At 35.7% G+C, this 24424-nt stretch overlaps 1 protein-coding gene across 1 annotated transcript in view; it reads left to right on the top strand.

Moving 5' to 3' along the window:
* LOC145671219 (peroxisomal targeting signal 1 receptor-like) overlaps window positions 1-24424 on the top strand; it is a 375788-nt gene that overhangs the window by 246405 nt on the left and 104959 nt on the right. The window contains exon 8 of the mRNA XM_081740101.1: window positions 10369-10554. Within this exon, the coding sequence (XP_081596227.1) occupies window positions 10369-10554 (186 nt within the window). The remainder of the gene's footprint in view (window positions 1-10368; window positions 10555-24424) is intronic.

Raw genomic sequence — 24424 nt, 5'->3', positions numbered from 1 at the left:
AGTAATAATTGAAACGTTTGTAGGGTGACTACGATTAAATTCTGATTGGAGTTCGGGGCGCGGTGGCTCAGTGGTAGAGCATTCACCTCCGGTGCTTGGGGTCCCTGGTTCGATCCCAGTTCGCTCCGTGTGGACTTTGTGGTGGACAAACATCGTGCTCGTGGGTTTTCTCGGGGTTCTCTCGTTTCCTCCCACTTTCTTCATTCCACCATTTCACTCATCTCTCATCATTACCGTCTCCTTTAGCCTAACCGGCATATCCGTGGGATGTAAAACTTAGAGATTTCATTTCATTTTTCTGATTGGAGTTCCGCTGCAGTAAGTTTCAAATTTCTTTTGCTAAACAATACAATAGTACGATTTTTCGTACGTGACGTAATACGAGACCTTCCAGTTTGATTTTTGTTCACGTTCTTTCGTCTTCGCTGAAAACGCTTGATGGAATCGCCAAAAGTAGATGGAGTCTATTTCAGTTTGAAAGATATTTGACGAATAGAAAAGCCCACATTATGACGCACAAAGATTCTAACGTGTGCCTCTTCACTTAATATCTTACCTCTGTGAGTGATTTCTAACAATAATGTCAACAAACTCTCAGAAGAGGCAAAAACATCCACATAAACACGGTTCAAAACGTCACTGTACTGTATCTTATAATATTGTTCACTAATAATGTAAACTCCTGACATAATTTATGTCTGATAAGGCTTGTATATCAAGGAATTATATTCCAGGGGTAACTATAATAAGGAATTAACTGCTAATGTTTAACCGTACTTCGATCAGGCAAAGTTATATTATGATTGTGATAACGTTATTTTTAATTAAAATAATCGTCGACTTCACAATAATTCAATAATCTTTCTTTTTTGCTACATGTAAACATGTTACAAAAACTAAAAACGTTTATTATCCTCCTGAGACATTATTGAGACCTACACAAACAAAGTATTTTAAATTGGTGGCTTTCCCTATCGAGTATATATTGATTAGTTCATAAAAATGTGAGTTGAAGCGAGTGTCCGGAAACTTTTGACCGGCAGTATATATATATATATATATATATATATATATATATATATATATATATATATATATATATATATATATATATATATATATATATATATATATATATAAAAATTCCGTCGCAATGCAGTTTCTCTAAATTATCACATACTTTTAAATTTCGACTTTTTAAAGCTTGGTAATAGGTGATACTAATCATTCACGAACGCTGTTTACACGAATGACCAATGCGGGAGAAACGTCACAAGTTTGCCTGCTATCGAAGAAATGTATAATCTCTAACCCAAAATTTATCTGCGCGTAAGCCAGAAATCCATAAAGACAAAACTTTCAAAATAGCCGTTGTTTGGAAGCTATAGATCAAAACAAGAAAACAAATGAATTAGGTGTGTTCGTGATTTCGATAACATATATATATATATATATATATTTAAAAGGTGTAACAAAAAGGTACGGCAACATTTCAGGGATGGATTCCTTACGGGTAGACAAGCAAATAAAAGTTTATATGACCATGTGTCAGGAAATGCATCGTTACAGAGTTACGACCATTGAGCCGTCTTATGCTGTGAAATAGTCACGTTTTGGTCGCCCCTTAATGTGACTCAATTTAAACCTCAATAGTTCATCCCCTAATTAAGCTATTAAGGTAATTTTGTTATCAATGTGTTTCTGAAGGATGAAGCTTTCGGCTGATATGTATTTCATGTATCTGGAGGGTACCACGGTGAACGGGGGAGGGTAACTACGTGTTTTGTTTGTTTCTTGCATCAGGATTTTGGGGATGGCATTCTTTCCTCCTTGAGGGTACACTCATAAAATTTGGTATGTGAAGCAATAAAGTAGTCCACTATATGGTACCTTCGAGGGTGTGGCTTGATGATGCCAACTTACATTCTTGGCTCTGATGATGCACAACATTTTGAGTTCGTGATTGTAGCAATTAGAACAAAATCGTGGACTCTCACGTTGCAGGCCCTGGTGACACCCCTAATTATCAGTCATGATTCATACATTGTTGAAAAGCTTATGGAACACAGATTCCAACGAAGTAACATTTGTGCAATCCCCTCCATATTCGTAGAAGAAGTCTTATATGGAGCCGTCCTGAAAATAAATGTAGTTTACGTCAAAAAACTGAAACTCAAAAACTTGTCCAACTTTGCCCTCCATCCTCCTCCCTCATATAAGCAACAAGTACACATACATGGTATTAGCATATAGTAAACTACTTCATTGCTTCACACATCAATTTTTATGAGTGTCCCCCCAAGGGCAAAGGAATACCACCCCCGAAATCCTGATAAAAAAAAGGCGTCCGCCGTGGTACGCCCGGTGGAAAGCTTCATCCTTCAGGAACACATTGATATCAAAATTATCTTCCTACCTTAATTAAGGGTGAGCTATTGATGTTTTGACTCACGTTAAGGGGCGACCAGAATGTGACTATTTTACAGCATCAGACGGCTCAATGGCTGTAACTCTGTAACAATGCATTTCCCGACATATGGTCATATGAACTTTTTTTTGCTTGTCTACTCATCTACTCGCAAGGAATCCAGCCCTGAAATTTTGCCGTATATTTTTGTTACACCATATATATATATATATAAGTATAACAAATTTTTAATAAATGTGTAACAGCAATAATAGTAAAACTAACAGAACATCGACAAACCATTAACAAATTTGTCCATGTAGTAACACAATGTAAGTAGTAGAACAAGATGTTTGACATTTCTTTTTAATTTCTTTTGTTTTCATTGTAAACTTGAAGCTTTTAGGGTTTTCTGGAATATTTTTTTTCCTGCACAGAAGCAAAGTATTTTATTACAAATTCGCATAACATAATATGAGTTCATAAACCGCCTACAAAAGGAAGATCTCTTCTAATCCTTTGCCGGTTGGCAAAGTTCCTAAAATAGCTGACACATTCCCCCGTTAAATGGCTATACTAATCCGTTGTATTAGAAATGCTCTTGCTTGGGTATCTCCCGATTTTAGCGATATGAGTTGGCCAACTTCATTGATGAAATTTAGCCCTTCTTGTCCGCATGAACCACTTGATTCAATTGCTATTGAAAAAAAATGTCCAATAGATTGATGTATTTATTTCTTTAGTCGACCTCTCTTCGTGCTGCTAGAAGTCCTGCTCGAGTTGATGTATCTGCAACATTTGAGAGAGCATAAGTATCCGCACAGTGGAAATCCCAAACAAGTGCCTTTCCTTTTTTCCATGGCACTAACGTCATTCCGTCAGGCCGTTTCCCGTCATTGCGACTGCATCCATTTGGTTCTCTCACTGATGGAACGCCTGCTGAAATGAGAGCTCTTAGAATAATGTCATTTACACTGGTATGTCGTGAAATCCTGCCTGCACTATTTTTACATAACAATCCATGCAATCCTTTTGTATCTACAGGGTCGTTACATGCGGAGCAACGGTGTGGCTCGCAGATGTCTACTCCTAAATGTAGAACAATGGCTACTCGAAAACTCTCGTTAGATAGATGTAATCCCAGAGAAGGTAAAGGTAAAGCTTGAAGCCATGCTCCATTTTCAGGTGATGTGACAGCAAGAAACCTGGCTTTATCTTGGAGCTTATCATTTGAGCTTAGTAGTGAAGCTATATAATGCTTTACTATAGGTTCATCCCAGGCTGACTGGATATTTCTTCTTTCGAGTGCTGGGGGATCTAATCTTACTAAATCAGTCAATTTGGCCATGTAGTCCTGCACATCTGATCCGTATTTATATCGACTTTCCGCTGAAGCAGAGATCCTATTAATTGTCGAGAGCCATAGGCTAAACCTAGGAAAGATGGAATAGCAATGTCTACGGCGCGACGTATGCCAAGACCTCCATTTCCAACTGGTAAAGAAGGTTGTAGCCATAATTGTCGCCTAAGGAAAAGTCGAGAATTGATTCTAATCCCGTTTTTAATTTTTTTAATCGAACTTCGAAGTCATCTTCTCGCCAACAAGGGAAACATCGGAGGAAGTACATTAACCTTGGTATTGAATGTGATGCTCGTAATATATAATATGCAGAATGGGCTGAATTTTTGGCTAATCTAGAGAAGACTAAATCTAATTTGAAGATCTTTTTTGATATTTTGCTCCGTGCATCGGCTGAAATGGCAACGCCTAACAATTCAGCATTAGATGATGTTAAAAGCTGAATTCCCGGTGCTGATTCATTAAAACTCTGATAGTTTCTCAATTTGATCCTCTGTGGCGCCCAGAAAGCTCACTTCGCATTTGGAATAATTTAAAAATAAACCAATGGTTGATGCATTAGATCGAATATTGTTTAATGTACTTAACACTAAATCCGTATTTCCTGCTATGGTTCCATCCAAATACCAAATGTTCAGCTCTGTATTAATATCACTTACAATGAGTTGGAGAGTCAAAGCAAACAGAACCAGACCTAGCGGATCGCCCTGTTGCACTCCGCGTTGTGACAAGATGATATTTTCTCCTATATAACATGTTACTTAGTTGAGAGTAACATTGGTAAATGTATGGATAGAAGGTTGGAAAATCATTTTTGGCGGAAAGAAGCATAGAATCGCGGTTGATTTCATTAAAAGCATTGCGAAAATCAATTTTCAAAAATGCTTTCTCTTGAGTGTGAGGAGATGAATAATACATTCGTGCAGAATGCACGGCAGTTTCTGTCCCAGATGGTACGCAAACCCCTAATTGATGTGGTGATAAAATGTCGATTAATGAGTCACGCATTCGGAAACAAACAATCTTAGCAGACAATTGTCTCCATACATTCCCCACAGCTATTGGTCTGATACCACCGCTTCTCTCCTTGAGGGCTATAAGTGACTCACCAAAGAAAATAGGTATATAATATATGCGTATGTGTGTGTATGTATAAAACCTCTTATTTTATTAGTGCACACTAACATGAAATACCGGACCAACTTCTGGCAGAGTAGACGTAGACATTGTATAGAGTCAAAACAACTGAGGTTCAACTTCGTTATCAGGTTATCAACAATAATAATAAGAAGAAGAATGATAATAAAAAAGTTGAAAGCAGAATTACAAATGCAGGTAACGTTTCTTCATTTTTGAAATTATAAGCTTCACTTCTAATATTTTACTCTCCACATGGTGTGGCAACTGGGTGTGCCGGTTAAACGTAAAATTATAGACTGTTTCATTAGCACGGATCCTAAAGATATCAGAAGAGAATTTAAGGATGACACCACGTGACACAACACTGTTCAATGCCCCACACCACTTATTTTTTAATCTCTCTGTTTTTTTTTTTTTTTTTTTAAATATTATCTTAAGCTTTATTTTAGATAAATACTGACAAGTTATTACGTGATAGTTTGTCCCTCACTGAAATACTAGTGCACCGATCTTATGTTCCCTTTGATTTTCCAATAGGAGTACGTCGAAAGTGACCCATCTTCTACGCCATGTTATTCTAGGACAAGGCAAGGATGACAAAAAAGCTTCGTCTAGTCTCTTAGCCAATCCGCATTAAGAGCGCAAAAGTGGTTTAAAGTTATCCAGTGGGGAAATCTATACTATTCTTGCATCAGAAAATTATCGCGCTGTAGAAATTTAGTTAGTAATTTTGTTTATAGTTAGCGTCTTATCTTAACAAATTTTTAGTCAAATACAAAAAATAAAGACAATATCAGCAAAGAAAAAAATACATTTATAAATGCACAAAAGAATACACTTGATAATAAAGACTTAAAACGAAAACGCACCAGTTTAAATATTGTGATTGCAAAGACTCGAGAGAGAATGAAGTCATCACACTATTCTCGTACAATACTATTGATTTTTTCTAAAGACGTAATATATTACAGCCTGTTTTATGTAGTTACATCGACACTTTGTCGATGATGTCTCACTGACTTTTTTCTTTTAACATGTGACGAAATTTTCAATATATGATGAAGGTTACTGATTCAAGTTTTAGGGACGATCCTTAGTTTCTTGCTTTGTACAGAAATTTCTGTTAGGTAAATGTTTTGTAATTCCATAATAAAATACGTTGCAAGTTGTTTTATATTATTCATTTTTCTAGTTGATTCGGAAAAAAATATATACTTACTTCTCATTATTTTCATGTTTTCTCGGTCCTGTTTCTCCATCAACATGGGAAAATCTGTATGGCTAATTATATATCAAGGAAAATTTCAAGAAATATTCTGGAACACCGGAAAAGTCAGGGAATTCTTTTGCGTAATTTTTATTACCAGCCTGACCTTACACTGGAGAATTGGTTCACTATTTGACACCTGTGAATGTACTACGTAACATTTCTCCGTGTTGTTTGCTTTCTCGTTTGAACACAGTATTGTGTTACTCGTACTCTGAGAAGATATTTTGGAAAACTTTCTCAAACATTATATTATATCTATACTTACGTGACAAGCTAGCAAATATATTGCTTCAGTTTAACGTTATCTTCTTGATGTTAGTATTTGACGATATCTGGTATACGTATTACGTTTTATACTGTTCTTTAGTGTTTTTCTCAAATGGCAAAACCAAATGAAAAGAATAAAAGTGCTTGGAGTGGTTAAAAATCGAATTGTAAACGGCCACGTTTGATACACTAATCACTTTATCACTCTGAGGACTGAAAAACACAATTCATATTAATGATTTTCACTTCACTGTCTCTTCCTAACCTAGCTCTATGGTAATTATTTTATTCTGTCCAATCTGATATTGTTTGGTTTGTATGCTTAAAACATTTTATTTGAAAAATATTTGACAACATTGTGTTAGTTTGAAAACGGTTCTTTTTTTTTCTTTAAATTTTGACATTATTTCGGTTAGCAGTGTATATATTTTTGAATTCTATGTGGGTAAAATTTCTTTTGTTATTATTTTGTTTTTTGTTTATAAATATATGCACGTGTTTTGTGTTTTAAAAAATAAAAACAGTATGTGCACGTGATTAAGTGCTCAGAGAGCTTTAACTTCACCACGTAAAAAAAGTCACTAATAAATAAATAACTACAATTTTATGTTCTCAGTATGTAAGAGAGTATGTATCAAATTCTGTGTTCGTTTTTTTTTTTAATTTGAATACTTTTTTAAAAATGTTAAACTTTTTTTTTTTTCATGTTCTTTATCTTCTATTTGCTTCATGTAATTCTTCCATTCTGTTTTTTCCTCGATTTTTAACTAAATATTCATTTCAGTTATTTGCACTAGGTTATGTATGACCTAGAAAGATTCCAACCCGTAGCAAATTATGAAACTTTCCTATTTTGTGAGATTATTTGCTTGATATCTCCGTTCGTGTGTTAGATATTTCCATGTTTATTTTCTGCTGAAAATTGACCCATAGAGTGTATGATGTAAGGAAAACCGGTCAATTCCTCCAATTTTCTCATATATATATATACAGTACCTCAAAAGTCCCCTGATATAGGGTAACTCTATTATTATCAGAATTATAGGAAAATGTAAGAGGGGAAACCGTCTCCAAATATGATGTTTTCAATCTAAAATGAAGGATTTTAAAATCGGACGAGCCTTTTTTGCTGTACACTCTTTATGCGCCCAGTGTTAAAATGCAGCATTGCCATTTATCTGGACCCACAACATTAGTGAATGAAGTGACTCTCTTTTACACTAACGTGTCGATGGCCAACCTCCATTTCAAACATGCTCGCATTTACTTTTTGTTGTGGATCCAGCTAAACGGCAACGTTAAATTTTTATTTAATATTGGGCGCATAAAGAGTGTACAGCCCAAACGGCTCGTCCGATTAAAAAAAAAAAAAAAAAAATCCCTTCACTTGAGATTGAAAACATAATATTTGGAGACGGTTTTCCCTCTTACATTTTGTTGTTACTCTGATAATTAGCGTTACCCTATGTCAGGAGATTTTTCAGACATCCTGTATATATATATATGTTCCCCTTGTGCTGGTGATCATATACTGCCTTTCTGTTCTTCTCTGCCTTAATTGTTTCCCATTAAAATTACACGTACATCCCTTTTCCATCTATAACACTAGTTAACAAAGGTTTTGTTACATAAAAGGAAATACCTGTTCTTAAAGGAACTTTTTGCGCTGAATTCGAATATGCACTCGGTTTTTCTCCATCACGTACGATTTTCCCGTAACAGAGGGATTTTCGGGAAAATCCCTCAAAAATTTCCCTTTTCGTTTATTTTACACCCCAAGATCTTGTCCCCTTGCATATACTAACATAGAAATTATACCTAAGTATACTTTGATTCATATTTAACAAACCCTCCAAGTTTCGTAATAATCGCTTTATTCTTTCTAGAGAAATAAATATGTTTGTATGTATACTGTGTGTACTGTTTATTGCACCTGATAGTAATGCTTTCAGATCTCTTAAGTTGAGGTAAAACGTTTTGCTTTATTACCACAAACACATATATAAAATATAATACAATATAATTTACAAGTGTGACAATTTACAATAAACAATAATACAAATGTACCAAAAGGTCATGAAAAGACAATCAAAACTATCACAATATATGAAACTTCCATTGGGTTACAAAAACGTACACTACTTCCTTCTTTTGTAAGAAATGTTGCATTCTCTAACAAGACCCCAACAATAGTCCCCCATCATTGAAGGATCCCATCGTCCCTGGTACCTTTTCTCCATTGCCATTATATCTTGGTGGAATCTTTCCCCCTGTTCGTCGCTGAGAGCACCTAGGTTAGCAGGAAAGAAGCTGAGGTGGGAGTGCAAAAAGTGGATTTTCAAAGACATCCTACAACCCAACTCTTTGTATTTCTGTATCATGTCCTGTACGATTTCTGTGTAACTCTCAGCTTTGTTATTGCCCAGAAAGTTGCGCACAACACACTTAAATGCTGTCCAGGCAGCTAGCTCAGCACTGTTTAACTTGCTGTCAAAGCTATCATCAAGCATTAATTTCCTAATTTGGGGACCAATAAACACTCCCGCTGAAATCTTAGCATCACTCAGGTTAGGGAACTTATCTCGCAAATAGTTGAAACCTTCACCAGATGTGTCCATGGCTTTGACAAAGTTTTTCATAAGTCCTAACTTGATATGAAGTGGCGGTAGTAATATCTTATTAGGATCTACCAAAGGAGCGTATTTGACGTTGCATTCTCCAGGTACGTAATTCACTCTAGGTTCCCATTCCTTCACTTTATAATGTTTGTCATCAGCTCGGCTATCCCATAAACATAAAAAACATTGGTACTTCGTGTAACCGCACTGCAGTCCTAATAAAATACCAACTACCTTGAGATCACAACATATTTGCCAACAATGGTCCTTGTAATTTATAAGATTTAGCAAAGTTGACATGGTGTCATAGGATTCCTTAATCTTCACTGAGTGCGCAAGTGGTATAGAAGGTTTTTTATTTCCATTATGTAAAAGGACAGCTTTAAGGCTGACCTTTGACGCGTCGATAAATAACCTCCATTCTTCTGGAACGTAAGGAATTCCTAGCTCCGCCATCAACCCATTTATATCCGTACATACGCACACATTATCTTGCATTGAGAAATAGCTTGAAAATTGAACATGCCTTTTCCTGTACACTGATATGTTCGTTTCTGCATCCAATAAGTTCCACTGCTGGAGCCTTGTATATATATATATATGGAGAATTGTGTATATATATGGAGAACTTGGAGAATTGTATATATATGTATTAAGATATACATATACTGTACGTTTAAAAAAAATATACGTTGGAAGTACATTCTATTTTTATACACGTTTCTAATTTACAGAGAGCAATACAAGTGTGTTGTTGACTATTGTAAATATTCATTTTTATGTCTGTGTTTGTAGTAATAAAGCAAATCGTTTTTACCCCAACTTAGGAGATCTGAAAGCATTACTATCAGGTGCAATAAACAGTGCACACAGTATACATACAAATATATTTATTTCTCTAGAAAGAAGAAAGCGATTTTTACGAAACTTTTAGGGTTTATTAAATATAAATCAAGGTATACTTAGGTATAATTTCTATGTTACTATATGTAAGGGGACAGGAGCTAGGGGAATAAAATATCTGAAAAAGGGAAATTTTTGAGGGAATTTCCCGAAAATCCCTCTGTTACGGGAAAACTGTACGTGATGGAGAGAAACCGAGTGCATATTCGAATTCAGCGCAAAAAGTTCCTTTAAGATCAGGTGATTTTTCTCATGTAACAAACAAAAAGTTTAAATTTGTTAACTAGTGTAATTCATGTTTCCTTCTAATTTTGCTGTTTCGGTTATATTTGTTTGATACTTAAATGCAGAAACAAGAATATTTTCGATAATAGCTTTTTCTGTTTCTCTCTCTGTCTTGTAGGATTATAACTTTGAACAAGAAAATCCACTTAAAGATCACCCCAATCCCTTTGAAGAAGGTAAAAAGAAGTTGGCGGAGGGAGATTTACCAAGTGCTGTGTTACTTTTCGAATCCGCTGCGCAGCAAAATCCAGAATGTGCAGAGATATGGCAATACTTGGGCACAACACAAGCGGAAAATGAACAGGTAAGTTTGTTTACATTATATATTGACTGCTTTTTTTTAAAAGATGATTTCATTCCAAAGTGAATATTAGTTTATCCTCTTATCGATTTTAATTTAACATGTACCATCCCATTCAAAAGCTTTCGCATATTCGTAAAATATTAATCTCTCTCTCTCTCTCTCTCTCTCTCTCTATATATATATATATATATATATATATATATATATATATATCGTGCTGTTCCATTTTGTGAGTGCGTACTTGGGGAACTTGACCTTCTCTCGGCAGCTTTAGAATGATGAAATTTGTCTTGAAGCATAGCAGGTTGTTCCCATCCTTGTGTTTGGTTATATAGTGTGACGGTTAAAGTTGTGAAGAATGGGATTAGTAAACAACAGAGCACTTATTAACAGTGATGCAATGACTATCTGAATCCATATAGCAAAACAATAGGAAATTGTAATAGCCGGTCCCAAATATAATGATTGTGTAGAGTCGTTTTACATGAAAATATGTTACATACACCAACATTTTCACGTTTGAGCTTCATAAATGAGACTGACAATTCAAAAATTGTGAATTTTTCAAGGTGTTTGCGTAATTATCAGGTTGTCTAAAAAAGTATTGAGTCTTTGGACGTCAAAATACATTCATTGAGATTTGAAAATAACATTAGAAAAGCACATATGCGCCATTTTCTTTGATGATCTGTCATTTTTCCTACATCATAATCCCGTTGCTATAGAACTTACGTGAATTTTGGTCAAAAAAATTTTTGACACGTACTTTTCACGGCCTCTTTTGAAATTAACTGTACATTATTCAGGGAGTTCTGCAGAGACAAAAAGCAGACTTAATCCGATGATGTCATTTCCGGGCTATATGGCATAACTCCCCCCTCCCCGAAGTTCTCCAAATTTCGGTAGGATTTTAAAAATGTATGTTGTCTGCCATTGTCAACGTGGTATACGTCACACTTTCTGTTGATCAGTTCCAGCCATTTCTTTTACATTGCTAGGTGCGCTTCCTAATTATTGACTGTAGATATCCGAATCAGTCATTCTATCCGGCTGCAGCATCTTGTGATGCACGTTGCCCTCCCAATCCCACCAAACGCACAATAGTACCTTTCTGGGAGTCAATATGAACAGCACTACATGCTGTGGAGCATCTCGCTTTGACTGCGATTTTTTCGCACATGTTCTTGTAGGTTATCCATTTTTTATCACTCGTGATCAAATGGTTCAAGAATGGCTCGAGTTTCAGTAGAGATTCATAGATGTAAGTTCGAACGAGTACATGATTTTGAGCCAGATCATGTGGCACCCAAACGTCGAGTTTCTCTTTGCAGCCGCTTTCTCCAAATGGTTTACTACTGTATGATGGATGTTTAGTCCTTAGCGATGTAATGACTGCTTACATGCTGGTTTTGCTCAACTTTTGTTATAGTATCATCCACTTTTGTTGTGATCGGCTGACAACTGCGACATCGGACTTTACAGATCACAAGCGACTGAAACGTCCTTTGACTCTTGCTTTTGATAATGTATGTTGCCGTTAAACGGCATACGTTCATTCACGGGACTTGCATCATTGCGCCATATCAAAATAAAATTGTAAAATGTAGCGCAGTTTTGCGGAAAATCTTCTCATCTTTATATCACAATACTTTACGTCTGATTAAATAAATTTCAAGACCTTTTGCAAACCGATTAGCTTTGTCTGTCAGCTGTTAAATGGCGCTAGGCCTGACCCGTTGCAATTCATACTTTCTGAGATTTAGGACACTACGATATCTCGTGCGGGAAAGGCTCAATACTTTTTAGACGATCCGATATAAATTCACTTAAAATAAAATATGTAAATACGGATATGTTTTCTTAAAACATTTTCTTCCTTCTATTATATATCCTATGCTAGGATTGTCAACTCGATCAACACTTTCTGTAACAATGGAAGAACAGCACAGAAAAGTAGGTATATGGTACAGGAAAGTGTTAACAATAGAGGAACTAGTATTAAAGCGTAATTTTACGTAGCAGCAAGCCACATACTTCCAATAAGACGTTGGGAATAATCTCGGACTTCTACAGGATAACTAAAAGAGTCTGTTCCTTTTTTGCAGTTCATCGAAATAATTTCCATCATTCTTATTTTATTTTATTTTTGTTCAGCGTCCTGTTTTGCACTGAAGTTCTATAACACATGGACTTAAAGCTTAACATTGGATCCGAACTACATGTCGGAAATCTTCAGCCGGAAATCTAATTCGGGTCCCCCACGCCAAAGGTGCATATACTAACAGCTTAGCCACGAGGGAACTCAATTTTCTTAATTGACGAAACGAGGTTTCGCTCGTTGCAGCATGTATAATACAAGTATGAACCATGCAGGTGATCGTTAATACGGTAATATATTTAAGAAACGTAAATATACAATACGGTAACATATTTAAGAAACGTATATAAGGTAACATGCGAAATACCTAAGGTTCTTGTTGATGACATGTAAAAATAATCGAAAATGACCTGCATTAGTGTCGAACCAATAGTTCTCAGTATGTCTAATTGAATTGGTGGCAGTCCCGATGCCGTTTAAGTCCAAGTTTAGTGGGTGTTAAGATGCTCTAGCACTCCCACGGGAAGTGGGAGACACATAAAAATGACCGGAAACGATCGATATAACTGTTGAATCCATAGTTTCTGGGGTTGATTAGTTAAACAAGAACACTCGAGATGCCGTTTAAGTCCAGGCTCACGCCCTATGATGACATGTAAACATAATCGAAAACAACCAATAGTAGTGTCGAATCCATAGTTTTCGGGTCCCTAGGTTGAGTGGCGACAGTTCCTGTGCCCTTTGGGTGCAAGTTCAGCTCACTGAGAGGGAACCTCCTAGCACTCTTTATAATGATAGATAATAATGTCAAATCCATAGTTTTGGAGGTTGCTGAGGTGACACTTTTGATGTCATTTAAGTTCACGTTCAGCCCCAATAGCATCCTTAGTGGTTGGGATGGGAGCGATTAAAAAAAAAAAAAAAAAAAAAAAAAAAAAAAAAAAAAAAAAAAACGATATTAGTATCAAATCCGTAATTTTTTCGTAGTTCAGAAGAATAATCCTACTTCAGATACCGTTAAACTACAAATTCAGTCCCCATCGGTATGGAGGGTGAGAAGGGGTGAAAAATAAAAATGTCTCAGATGATGGAGACTACTATCAAATCCATCGGGATCCATCGTTGATGATTGCATTTTCAGGGTCGCCTAATTGTTGGTACCAACCCCGATGACATTTAAGCCCAAGCTTATACAAGAACGGGGATGTCAGCTGATGAAAAAATTTAGAGAGGGCATTCTTATTATACTCGGTACTTCCGTTTGTGATAGCAAAAGAGTATACACCGAAAACTTTTTTTTTTTTTTTTTTGTTATTCTACTCAGTTTCTCATTTTGTTATTCTACTCAGTTTCTCATCGCCAAATGCGTTGATAGTCGTTATTTATTCTTCTCGGTTCTTTTTAATCTGTATTTATAAAGATCTCTCTCTCTCTCTCTGTCTCTCTCTCTCTCTCTCTCTCTCTCTCTCTCTCTCACTTTCTTTCTTTCTGTATGTATGTATGTGTGTGTGTGTGTGTGTTTGTTCCACCATAACTTTGAAATGCATATTGTTATTTCAACCTACTTGGTACACATATGATTTACAAACTGAAAAAATTGCAGTGGAGTAGTTAAGTTTGTAGGAGTAGGGGTAGATAGGGATGGGGTACAAATAATCGGAAACAACATATTATTAATGTCGAATAAATAGTTTTAAGAATCTCTGATAATAATACTGACACTCCAAATGCCGCTTAGACCACGTTCAGTGTGGTAAGATACCCCTAGCCAGGGTTTGAGAAAACCCAGGCTTTTTTGAAAAGCCCAACCCACCTAGGCCCATATGGGTTTTTTCGGGTATTTTCGGGTTTAATTGGGTTTTTTCGCGTTTAATTGGGTATTTTCGGGTTTAATTGGGTATTTTCGGGTTTAATCGGGTTTTTCGAAATATTTCAATGTCTTTGGGGTAAAAATGTTAAAATGTGATTTATATTTGTAATTTATATTTCAAGATTGTCATTGCCACAAATTGCAACAATTTTCTACTCACTGCTGTTCTGAAAAAATGGCCACCATTTTGAAATTTTACATTCGATCGCCGAGAAAATCTAAAATGCAAATTTAGCATATCTTGTGCTTCCACCGCCAAAATTTCAACTTAACTGAAAATTGCGCTTCGTAGCGTAGATACTCGCTGTTTTGAAAAAATGGCCGCTATTTTGATATTTTTCGTTGGTATGCCGCCAAAATCTACAGGAAATTTAGAGTGTCTCTTCTTGTACTGTGAAAAATTTAACTTAAAAGGCCGAAAGTTGTACCTTGTAGTGTGTGTGGTACAGGCAGACAAACGAGTTGAGTTGATTTTCTGTTTAACGTCCCTTTCAGCAGCGAGGCTATATGAGACGGGACCTACTGATTAAAGTGGAATCCGAACCACATGAGCTCTCTCCGGAAAGCAACCCCGGGTCACCCACGCCGAAGACGCGTACACTAACCGCTTAGCCATGAAGGAGCTCGGCAGACAAACGAACAAATGTAGATCAAGTCATGCAGAAGCCTGACTGACGTTCACCAAATATGAATACCCAAAGGGGTCTATTAATTTAAAACAAAGATACAATTAATGAAATTAACATCTTCCAGCGCAAATAAACCTGCCATATTTTCTCCATGAGAATACGGGACACCTCAGATCCCACCCCTCAACTTTCCAACACAATAAACTGAACTATAGTCTGGTTATGAACAAAAGTATAATAGACCGCGGTGGCTCAGTGGTAGAGCGTTCACCTCTGGTGCATGGGGTCCCTAGTTCCATCCCAGCTCGCGCCAAGTGAGCTTTGTGGTGGACAAACACCTTGTGCGTGGGTTTTCTCGGGATTCTCACGTTTCCTCCCACTTTCTTCATTCCGTCATTTCATTTATTTCTCATCATCACCGTCACCTTGAGCATAGCAGTCATAACTAAAAAGAGACTAAAAGTAAAAGATTTCATTTTTATTTATTTTTTTTTTTCAAGAATATAACAGGCGAAAGTTCACTAAGCAGCTTTTCTCTCTTGAGCAGTGCTTTTCTCTCTTCGTACCCTGCAATTAATTGTATAGACTGAAGATGCCTAAAAACTTATGATGTGCTATAAAAATGCTTTACAGAAAACAATATGCAAATTATTTAAATCAGTGGAACAATCTACCTTCAATATTTTTCGCGCGTTTAGCAATATTTATTTACATGGATGTATTTGCCAAAATTACGTTCGTCAGTTTAATCTGATGAAAAGCTTATTTTTCTCCCTGTGTCGTGTGTAATTGTTGACAGGAACAGATTTACATTTTTCTAAGACTTGGACCAAAGCACAATTCTGAGCCCCTAGCCTTTGAAAAGAATTATAATTCTTGTTAACTTACCTAATATGTTGCTGGAGAAAAGGTCAGCCATCTTCCCCCGTGTTTGTAAATGTAGAAACACTCAAAGCCATTTTTTTTTTTTTTTTAAAATTTAATGTTCCGGAGAGTATCCGTGTTTCCATCAAGTTCAATGGAAAAAATAACATTCCAAATTTTGCTCTCTATCAAGTCGAACAGGGTGGTGTAATAACTTCCTCAAAACTGTTACATGCCACAGCGTACTGTACATTCACTAATTACAGGATTCCCAGCCAATGTCAGAATTTTGTGTTTTTCACTTTTCGAATAAGCAGAAATGAAATGGAGTTAAAATACGGGACATTTCCCTGTCCCGACTAAATTTACGGGGGCGCGGGACAATCGGACCCAAAAACGGGACTGTTCACTTTTTTACGGGACGTATGGAAGGCTTAAGCGTAAAATAAATAGTTTTATTATTGAAGTATTCATTCCGATCTTTCTGCGGTTTAATTCGGGAATTTCTCGAGCACTTCTTTCACGGCGTGTACATCAAAACTTCCACTAGTGCGGAAATTTGAACTCAGCACTTGAAATAGTAAGCGTTACATAGTCTTCGTAACCTCGAACATTAAGCTTCTTAAATTTGAAAAGAATTTTTACGCTATTGCTGGTGTTGATTCTACATAATGCTTATTTGAAAAGTAGCAACAAATGACTGAACTAAACTGTTTTGTTCAACCAAATTTTAGTTGAAAAAACTTGTTTTTTACATCAAAGGTAAGACATAATACTAATAGTTTTACTAATGTATTTACATATGTACTATTAGTACCGGCACATATGACCTTAAACCCGTCAAACGTATGAGTGATAACGTCCCTCGGTGTCGCCGAGTCGACGAGCACACTATTCACGGAAAATATTTTCTAAAGTACAAAATTGCTTATTTTACTTTAAAAGGCTATAACCATAATCCATACATTAATTTGTTCTATAACTACCTCAAGCTAAGGTAAGTTTCTTTTAATTCAGTTAGCACATTCAGAGCTTTATAAAGGTCTTACGTTAAATGTTGTTGTATACCCTAACGTGAAAACCTCTAATTCGCCCAAGGAAAGTCTAAAATCTGATAAAAATCACTTACAATGTTATCACCTTAGTTGTACCAATAATATACTAACAAATAGGTCAAAAACGCAGGTGGGTTTTAAAGTGTTTTTTTTTTTCAGGTGGGTTTTTTCGAGCTGGGCCCACCTGGGTAAACCCTGCCCCTAGCACTCCCTCCCTGGATAGGGTAGGCAGAGGGTGACCTGTAAAAATAATCGAGAAAGACGCATATTAGTGTCAAATCCATAGTTTTCGGAGCTGCTTGAGTTCTGACAGTCCCGAGGGTTTCAAGTCCATGTTCGGCCCCCGTGGGCACGATAGATTAGAAAAGGTAAAATATAAAATATCGGAAATAACTGAGGATAGTGTCGAAACCTTAGTTTTCTGAGTCAGGAAAATGGCTGACCCATTTGAAATATCTTTTCGTACATAGTACCTACGTCAAGGTGGTTTTATATCATGTGACTTTGATTAACCCAGATATTCCTGAGAGGACTTAGAAATAAAATTTTCGAAATCTTTTATGTATGTTGTGCAAAATGCCAAGTATAATTATAATTTGTGATAACAGCGTTATATAACTAGGGGTTATATATGGGACGTCGGGGAAATTTACAAGCACAAATGGCAAATTCATTAAATTGCAATAGCTGTTACTAAACCAGGCTTGGAAGTAACTGTGAGAAAAAAAAAAATCATCATTGTTGAGCTATTAGAAGTGGGTACTACGTTTTCTAAAAGACATTTCAAACGGGTCAGACATTTCCCAGACCCCGAAAACTATAATAATCTAAGTATTTTTGAAATTTTATTTTTCACCTATCCGTCCCCAACACACTTCCAATGGAAATGACCTTGAACTTAAACAACATTGGGAAGTCGCTAATATCTGTCGGTTTGCATTGTTTTTATTTACCGTTCCTTCGAACTCTCAACCCTTGGAGTGGTTACTCCCACAATGTTTTTTTTTTTTTTTTTTTTTTTTTTTTTAGATTGAAAGTTGTATGTATGCCAAGATTGCCCCAGACGTTCCGGAGTTAAAAGAATATACATTCATCTAAATATATATAGATTAGGGATGACCAACAATGTTCGGATCCGGATATCCCAAACCCAATGAGATCCGGATCTAGCCGGATCCCGACATGGATTTCGGATCCAAACCTCAGATCTGCCGTGTGCGTGGATTTTCTCGGCGGTTCTCCCGTTTCCTCCCACTTTCTCTATTTCCCCATTTCATTAATTTCTTATCATTATCGTATCTTTTAGCCTTGCCGGCATAACCGTGATACGTTTTCATTCAGATCTGAATCTTTGACCCAAACCTCGGATCCGTTTTCCGGATCTTGGATATGGACCAAAGTTCGCACATAGACTTCTTAGTGCTGCAACCCAGGGAAAGCACCTTTAAGGTACACGGGTATATGATGTGTGTGTGGACTGTGGATTAATATTTGTTAATTCACGTAGTTACTGACGTAGTTAATTCACGTAGTTCCTGACAACTCATACGTTTCCTCGTGATTATATGGTTAGTGTTCTTGTCTCCCGTTGGTGGAAGGAGGATGTGTTTGATATTCGCGATTGGCGTGCATATAGTTTAAGTTACACGTTATACTGTAAGTACACGTGTCATATAGGCTTTGTAAAATAACTAACTAACTAACGAAAGAAAGAAAGAAAGAAGAAAACAAACAAACAAACAAACGGTAAGCTGAAAGCAGACATTGTATTCGAAACAACACGAGGGGAAAAATAGAGTAGATATTTAATTTGAAGAGTCGGTGTTAAAAAGATAAATATAAGCGTTAAATATAAGTTTATATCAATATAATAATTCAATATTCTGGTGTTTGAAATATCTTGTTGTTAAATACAAGTATTTAAGTTATTAGTAGATGTAACTTCAACTAACATAAAGTACAGATTTTCTTGTCCGCAGGTACCTTATTACATATTGTACATTACCCAACCCAACAGTACACCATTTATTTCTTAAATCTTATTCATATTGAAAGCTGCACAAAAGCACCAAAAGTGATTTCACTCGAATTTCAATTTTATCCATGAGAAACAAAAAATCGCATTTAAGATACACACATTATTTACGTTCATGTAATGTCTTAAAATTAACTTTTTAATGTGTCAGTTAGAGAACATAACTATTTTTCCAATATGGAGGCACAGTGGCTCAGTGATAGAGCGCTCATCTCTTCCTCCTGGGTTCTCTGGTTCGATACCAGGCAAAATAGTTCATGGTGGACGACATCGTGTACGTGGGTTTTCTCGCAGTGCTTCCGTATCCTCATTATCCCCTTGCAGTTTTATTAGTCTCCCTTACCCACGCGGCACAACCATGGAATGTTACACAAAAGATTTCATATCATTTCATTTTTGATATGTACATATACGCATATATTCAAAGAGATTTCATGACTTGTATTTATGAAGCTTTATGGTACTTATTTACAACCATTCAAGCCAAAATGTATTTTTCGTTCCTGAAAGTACCTTTCATGGTAACTCTAGATAGCTTCATTTAATTTTAATTCATGTAACTAAAATTAGAGTGCAATAAGTCCCATTTTGTGTCTTTATCCCTGAATTGCATCCACTAGTCCCGTCCCGTCTTCTTACACTTTTTCGCACATTGCAAAAACCAAAGAGGAACATTAATATTTATTTGCAATATTTTCTGTCATTTACAAAATATTAATTAATAAGGTATTGTTTCCGAGGTACTGTTCATTGTTTAATAGTTCATAACCTAAATGAATGATGTCATAATTTCCTGGTATATTTAGAGAAAATGATTAATATATAGACATGAATTTTATAAATAAATATGAATTATTTATTAATAAAATACTGTAAATTTAGCACTTAAGCTTTCAGCTGCTTAATATTCCTAGTTAAACCAAACTTTCTACATTGACAGAACAAAGTAAACTTCCTGAATAAATTTCCTTACGTTGCTGTACAATAGTTCAATATAAAGCGACAACGACAGTTATTTTGGGTCTGGTTCTCTTATACCAAATAACCATGTTATCCATAGGGCTTCGAAACGATCGGATTGCCTAGAATTAATATAAAGTGAGCTAGACTATTTACTGCGATCAACATGCAGTATTGAAATGTCCTGGGATCGAATCCTTCCTCCAAGTGCTTCGTTTTTCTTTCTTACATATGAGTATATGTTGTACGATCGATTTATTTCATCAATTTCATATGTAATGTATTTTCAGATATCTTCTGAGTGGTGCAAACTGATATGTTTCGCCTAGCTTTACGTTATATATTCATGTATGGGAGGGTGGTCCTTAATTTTTGATTTCCGAATTTCTTTGCACGAGCCCCCTAATATGGTTGCATGTGGGACTAAATTAAGTCCGAAGAAAAATGACCTCCATTGAATAATATTAAATGATGCCGCAAGAGACCTAAAGTTTTGAATCCGATTACAAAACATAGTATATGGGACAAATCTGGAATAAACTCTTGTAATTTAGAAACGCCTTAAGTGAATGCGAAGATACCCTGGATAATGGGACTAGAGGAAGAGATACGACTAATTTTGTATAGTATTGGCATGGCGGCCATCTTGAAGTCCGCCATCTTGGATTCCGGTCAAAATTTTTAAATAGGAAGATGATTATGTGACATATCGTTTTGAGGTAGCGTTTCACCAGTAACACAAATCTGTCATTATTTTAAAGATAGCTTTTATCGTTTAAGAATTATTACCTGTGAAATTATTTCTCCTTTCCACAGGTAATAATTCTTAAACGACTAAAAGTATCTTTCAAATAGTGCCAAATTTGTGTTTCTGGCAGTATTATTCAATCATATATTAACCTTAGTAAATACCGTAACGATGATAATTGTATTACTGCATTTAATTATTGGACTAGCATATTTATTTCTGTCATATTCAATAAAATGTAATTACTTCCTAGTTAATTTGGTTTCTTAGTTGGTCAATATATGGCAGTACCAAATACTGTGTTTATACTTTGTAAGTTCTTTTTTTTAGTTATTTAAAGTTTAAATGCATAAATATAGGAAATATTTTAATTATAATTTTGTAGGCAAAAAGTTTTGTTTACTTGCAGTACTTTTTGCTGTCTGACATTCGATTTTTAATATTAAATTGAAGCTCACCAAAATATTTTATATCTGTTTCAGTATTTGTAAGCTACAGAGGAAAGAATTAAACTCTGGCCACAGAGAAGGTATTGCCTTCTACGGCCCACCCATCTTCGGATGGAAATGAAACGCTTGTTTTTTTAAATGCATAATTTTTATTTTAGTTCAAATGTCAGGGTTAACAGTTGAATATTTCAATTTTCTAGAGAGCTTTAATGGAAAAATGGAAGCTGCGGATACAAACATGTGTCTAAAAAGAACTTGTTTAATTGATAGTGCCAATGAATAGATTCTGGGAAATAAATTGCCATCAAACAAACAAGTGTTGAGTGTCTTTTTCCAAAACTTGAGAACGGTAAATCTGACAGTGAGGGAAAGTGCACGATTAAGTGTTAAAGAAACTGAGATATTTTGGCCAAAGGCAAGAATCTCGGTAAAGGATGTCCAACGCAGTGTTGACAAGCTGATTGTATTGTATGAGAAATGGTAAGCATTACAGAACAATGAAACTTCGAGGGAAGTGCAAAGGCAAAAAGAAGTAGTAGCCTTCTCGAATATCTTGCCTGAGTTACTTGATATAGCACACGCTAATGCTCTAGGTATTATTGAAATGAAGAAAGGTAGAGTTTCTTTTGTCTCAAAGACAGAAGGGACGACCTGGTAACATACTTGGTAAAGACATGAGTTTGGGGCGAAAAGAAATAAAGTGATATGCATGGCTTCAAAAGAAAGAGGAACGGAAAGGAAAATGCACTTATGAAAATAATTTGTTTGAACTTTATACACCAAAATACATGGAGGTAAGCAGTTCAAGTAAGAAAAACAGCTGAGAATGGTAGAGAAAATATAAAAATAGATGCGTGTGTGCTCGGACCCTCTTTAGAGATGTAAAACAGGAAAAACTAATTTTATTACTCCAAGACTGGTTGCTGCTCTTGAACGATACAAGGTCACTGATAAGATCTGACAGTGACCACAGAAGCATTAGGCCATGATGTATAGGAACTAGTAATAAATATGTCTTCCATTCACTAATGCCGAGAGAAAATCCATAGGGAAGTTGCACAGGAACACAAAAAACAATTTCAGAGTTCATCAAGTGCGTTAGTTTTGCTTTGGGATGGAAAACTACTACCGAATTTGTAGAAATAATAAACACTTCTGACCAGAGTATATACACTTGTTTATTAAAAACTAAATTACAGTGTAACGGTTTCGACAACTTAACGTTGTCTTCATCAGACACTAACTGAAAGAGATATCTTAGAGCGTCGATATTTATACTAAAAGTGAAAGTCCTTGTGTGCATGGGAAGCCTGGGTCGTACTTCCCCGGGCGTCATCTTTCGGCCACCTGCCCTGACTTAATTACCCTCCCACCTGTGTTTATCTTTTCCAGACACACCTGTTGTTTATACTTGACTAATTGCCTTAAAACTTTCTCTTAATCTTCCTCTGATGCCTATTAGATATAAATAAAAGACTATACTACATACAACTAATTATAAATACAGCAATATAAAAATATATATAGACATAAAAAATAAACTATAAAGTATAACAATATATAAAACTCTATATAAATATATACAATATTAAACTATATGTAATATTAAATATATGAATATAAATTACATATAAATATGTTCAATCTTGGTTTTTCACTTCAATTTGTTCCAATAATTTATCCCATAGATCATGTATTGACAGTCCACTTGTCCAGTTCATTAATTTGTCACTTTTCTCTTTCTTTATCCTTCGTGCTTCCTTCCATTTCCTTATCATTGGTCTATTCTCCCTTTCTATCCCCTTTACACCTTCCCAATCTATATCATTGCCCCGTTTCTTTAATATGTTTATATATGGTATTATTTTCTCTCTTTAAGTCTCACAGCATCCCTATGTTGTTTAATTCTCTCCCTAAGTTTTTTCTCTGTTTCCCCTATGTATATCATATCACAAACCTTACACGTCACTTTATACACTACATCTTCATCTTTCTCACATATTTTCTTCGTTCTACTTTTCGCTTTCTTAATCACTTCCAAACCACAATCACGACCACTTAATCACTTTTTGTAAAATAGGGAACAAACTACTCAAGATCAAGGAAGGACTGAGTATAGGTTCAAGATTAAGTCCAGTGTTGTCAGAACTGGTGATGAACAGATGGGAGCAGAAAGTGATAGAAGAAGGTGGAAACAACCTAATATTGTTTTGCAGACACGTGGATGACTGTTTGGGAGTATGGAGAGGAACAAAGAGACAACTGGAAAAATTCGTAAAGAAAGTTGAAGATGAAGAAAAACGTATAAGACTGGAAATGGAATTGAAGAAGAACAACATTATATAACTTCCTGGACATGACTATAGAGAGAAAAGATGGATGATTTACAACAAGATGGTATAGGAAAGAATGTGCGGCAGGAGTTTACTGTCACGAAAGAAGTGATGTGGATTACAGCACCAAAAGACACTTCATAAGGAATATGGAGAGAAGAATAGAAGAAATAGATACTGAAGAGGAGAAAAAGAAGGAGGACATAGAGAAGTTCCACAGTTTACTAGAGCAGAACGGGTACAACAGACAGAAGTTAAGGAAGAACAGAATTGAAGAGGAAAGGAGAAAGGAAGAGGAGGAGAACAAATGGCACGGGATATAGAGCATCGGGGAGAAAACAGAAGTACTAAAGAACTTACTTAGAAGAGATGGTGTGAAGACATACAGAAAAGGAGGAAGAAGAATTTTGGAAGCGATTAAGGAAGCGAAAAGTAGAACGAAGGAAATATGTGAGAAAGATGAAGGTGTAGTGTATAAAGTGACGTGTAAGGATTGTGATATGATATACATAGGGGAAACAAGGAAAAAACTTAGGGAGAGAATTAAACAACATAGGGATGATGTGAGACTTAAGAGAGAAAATAATGCCATTTATAAACATGTTAAAGAAACGGGACATGATATAGATTGGGAAGGTGTAAAGGGGGCTAGAAAGGGAGAATAGACCAATGATAAGGACATGGAAGGAAGCACGAAGGATAAAGAAAAAGTGACAAATTAATGAACTGGACAAGTGGACAGTTAATACATGATCTATGGGATAAATTGGAACAAATTGAAGTGAAAAAACAAGATTGAACATATTTATATGTAATTTATACTCATGTA

The sequence above is a fragment of the Thermobia domestica genome, chromosome 15 (assembly GCF_964235325.1).
Source record: "Thermobia domestica chromosome 15, izTheDome1.hap1.1, whole genome shotgun sequence".
Taxonomy (NCBI): domain Eukaryota; kingdom Metazoa; phylum Arthropoda; class Insecta; order Zygentoma; family Lepismatidae; genus Thermobia; species Thermobia domestica.
This window is presented reverse-complemented; position numbering and strand designations above follow the sequence as displayed.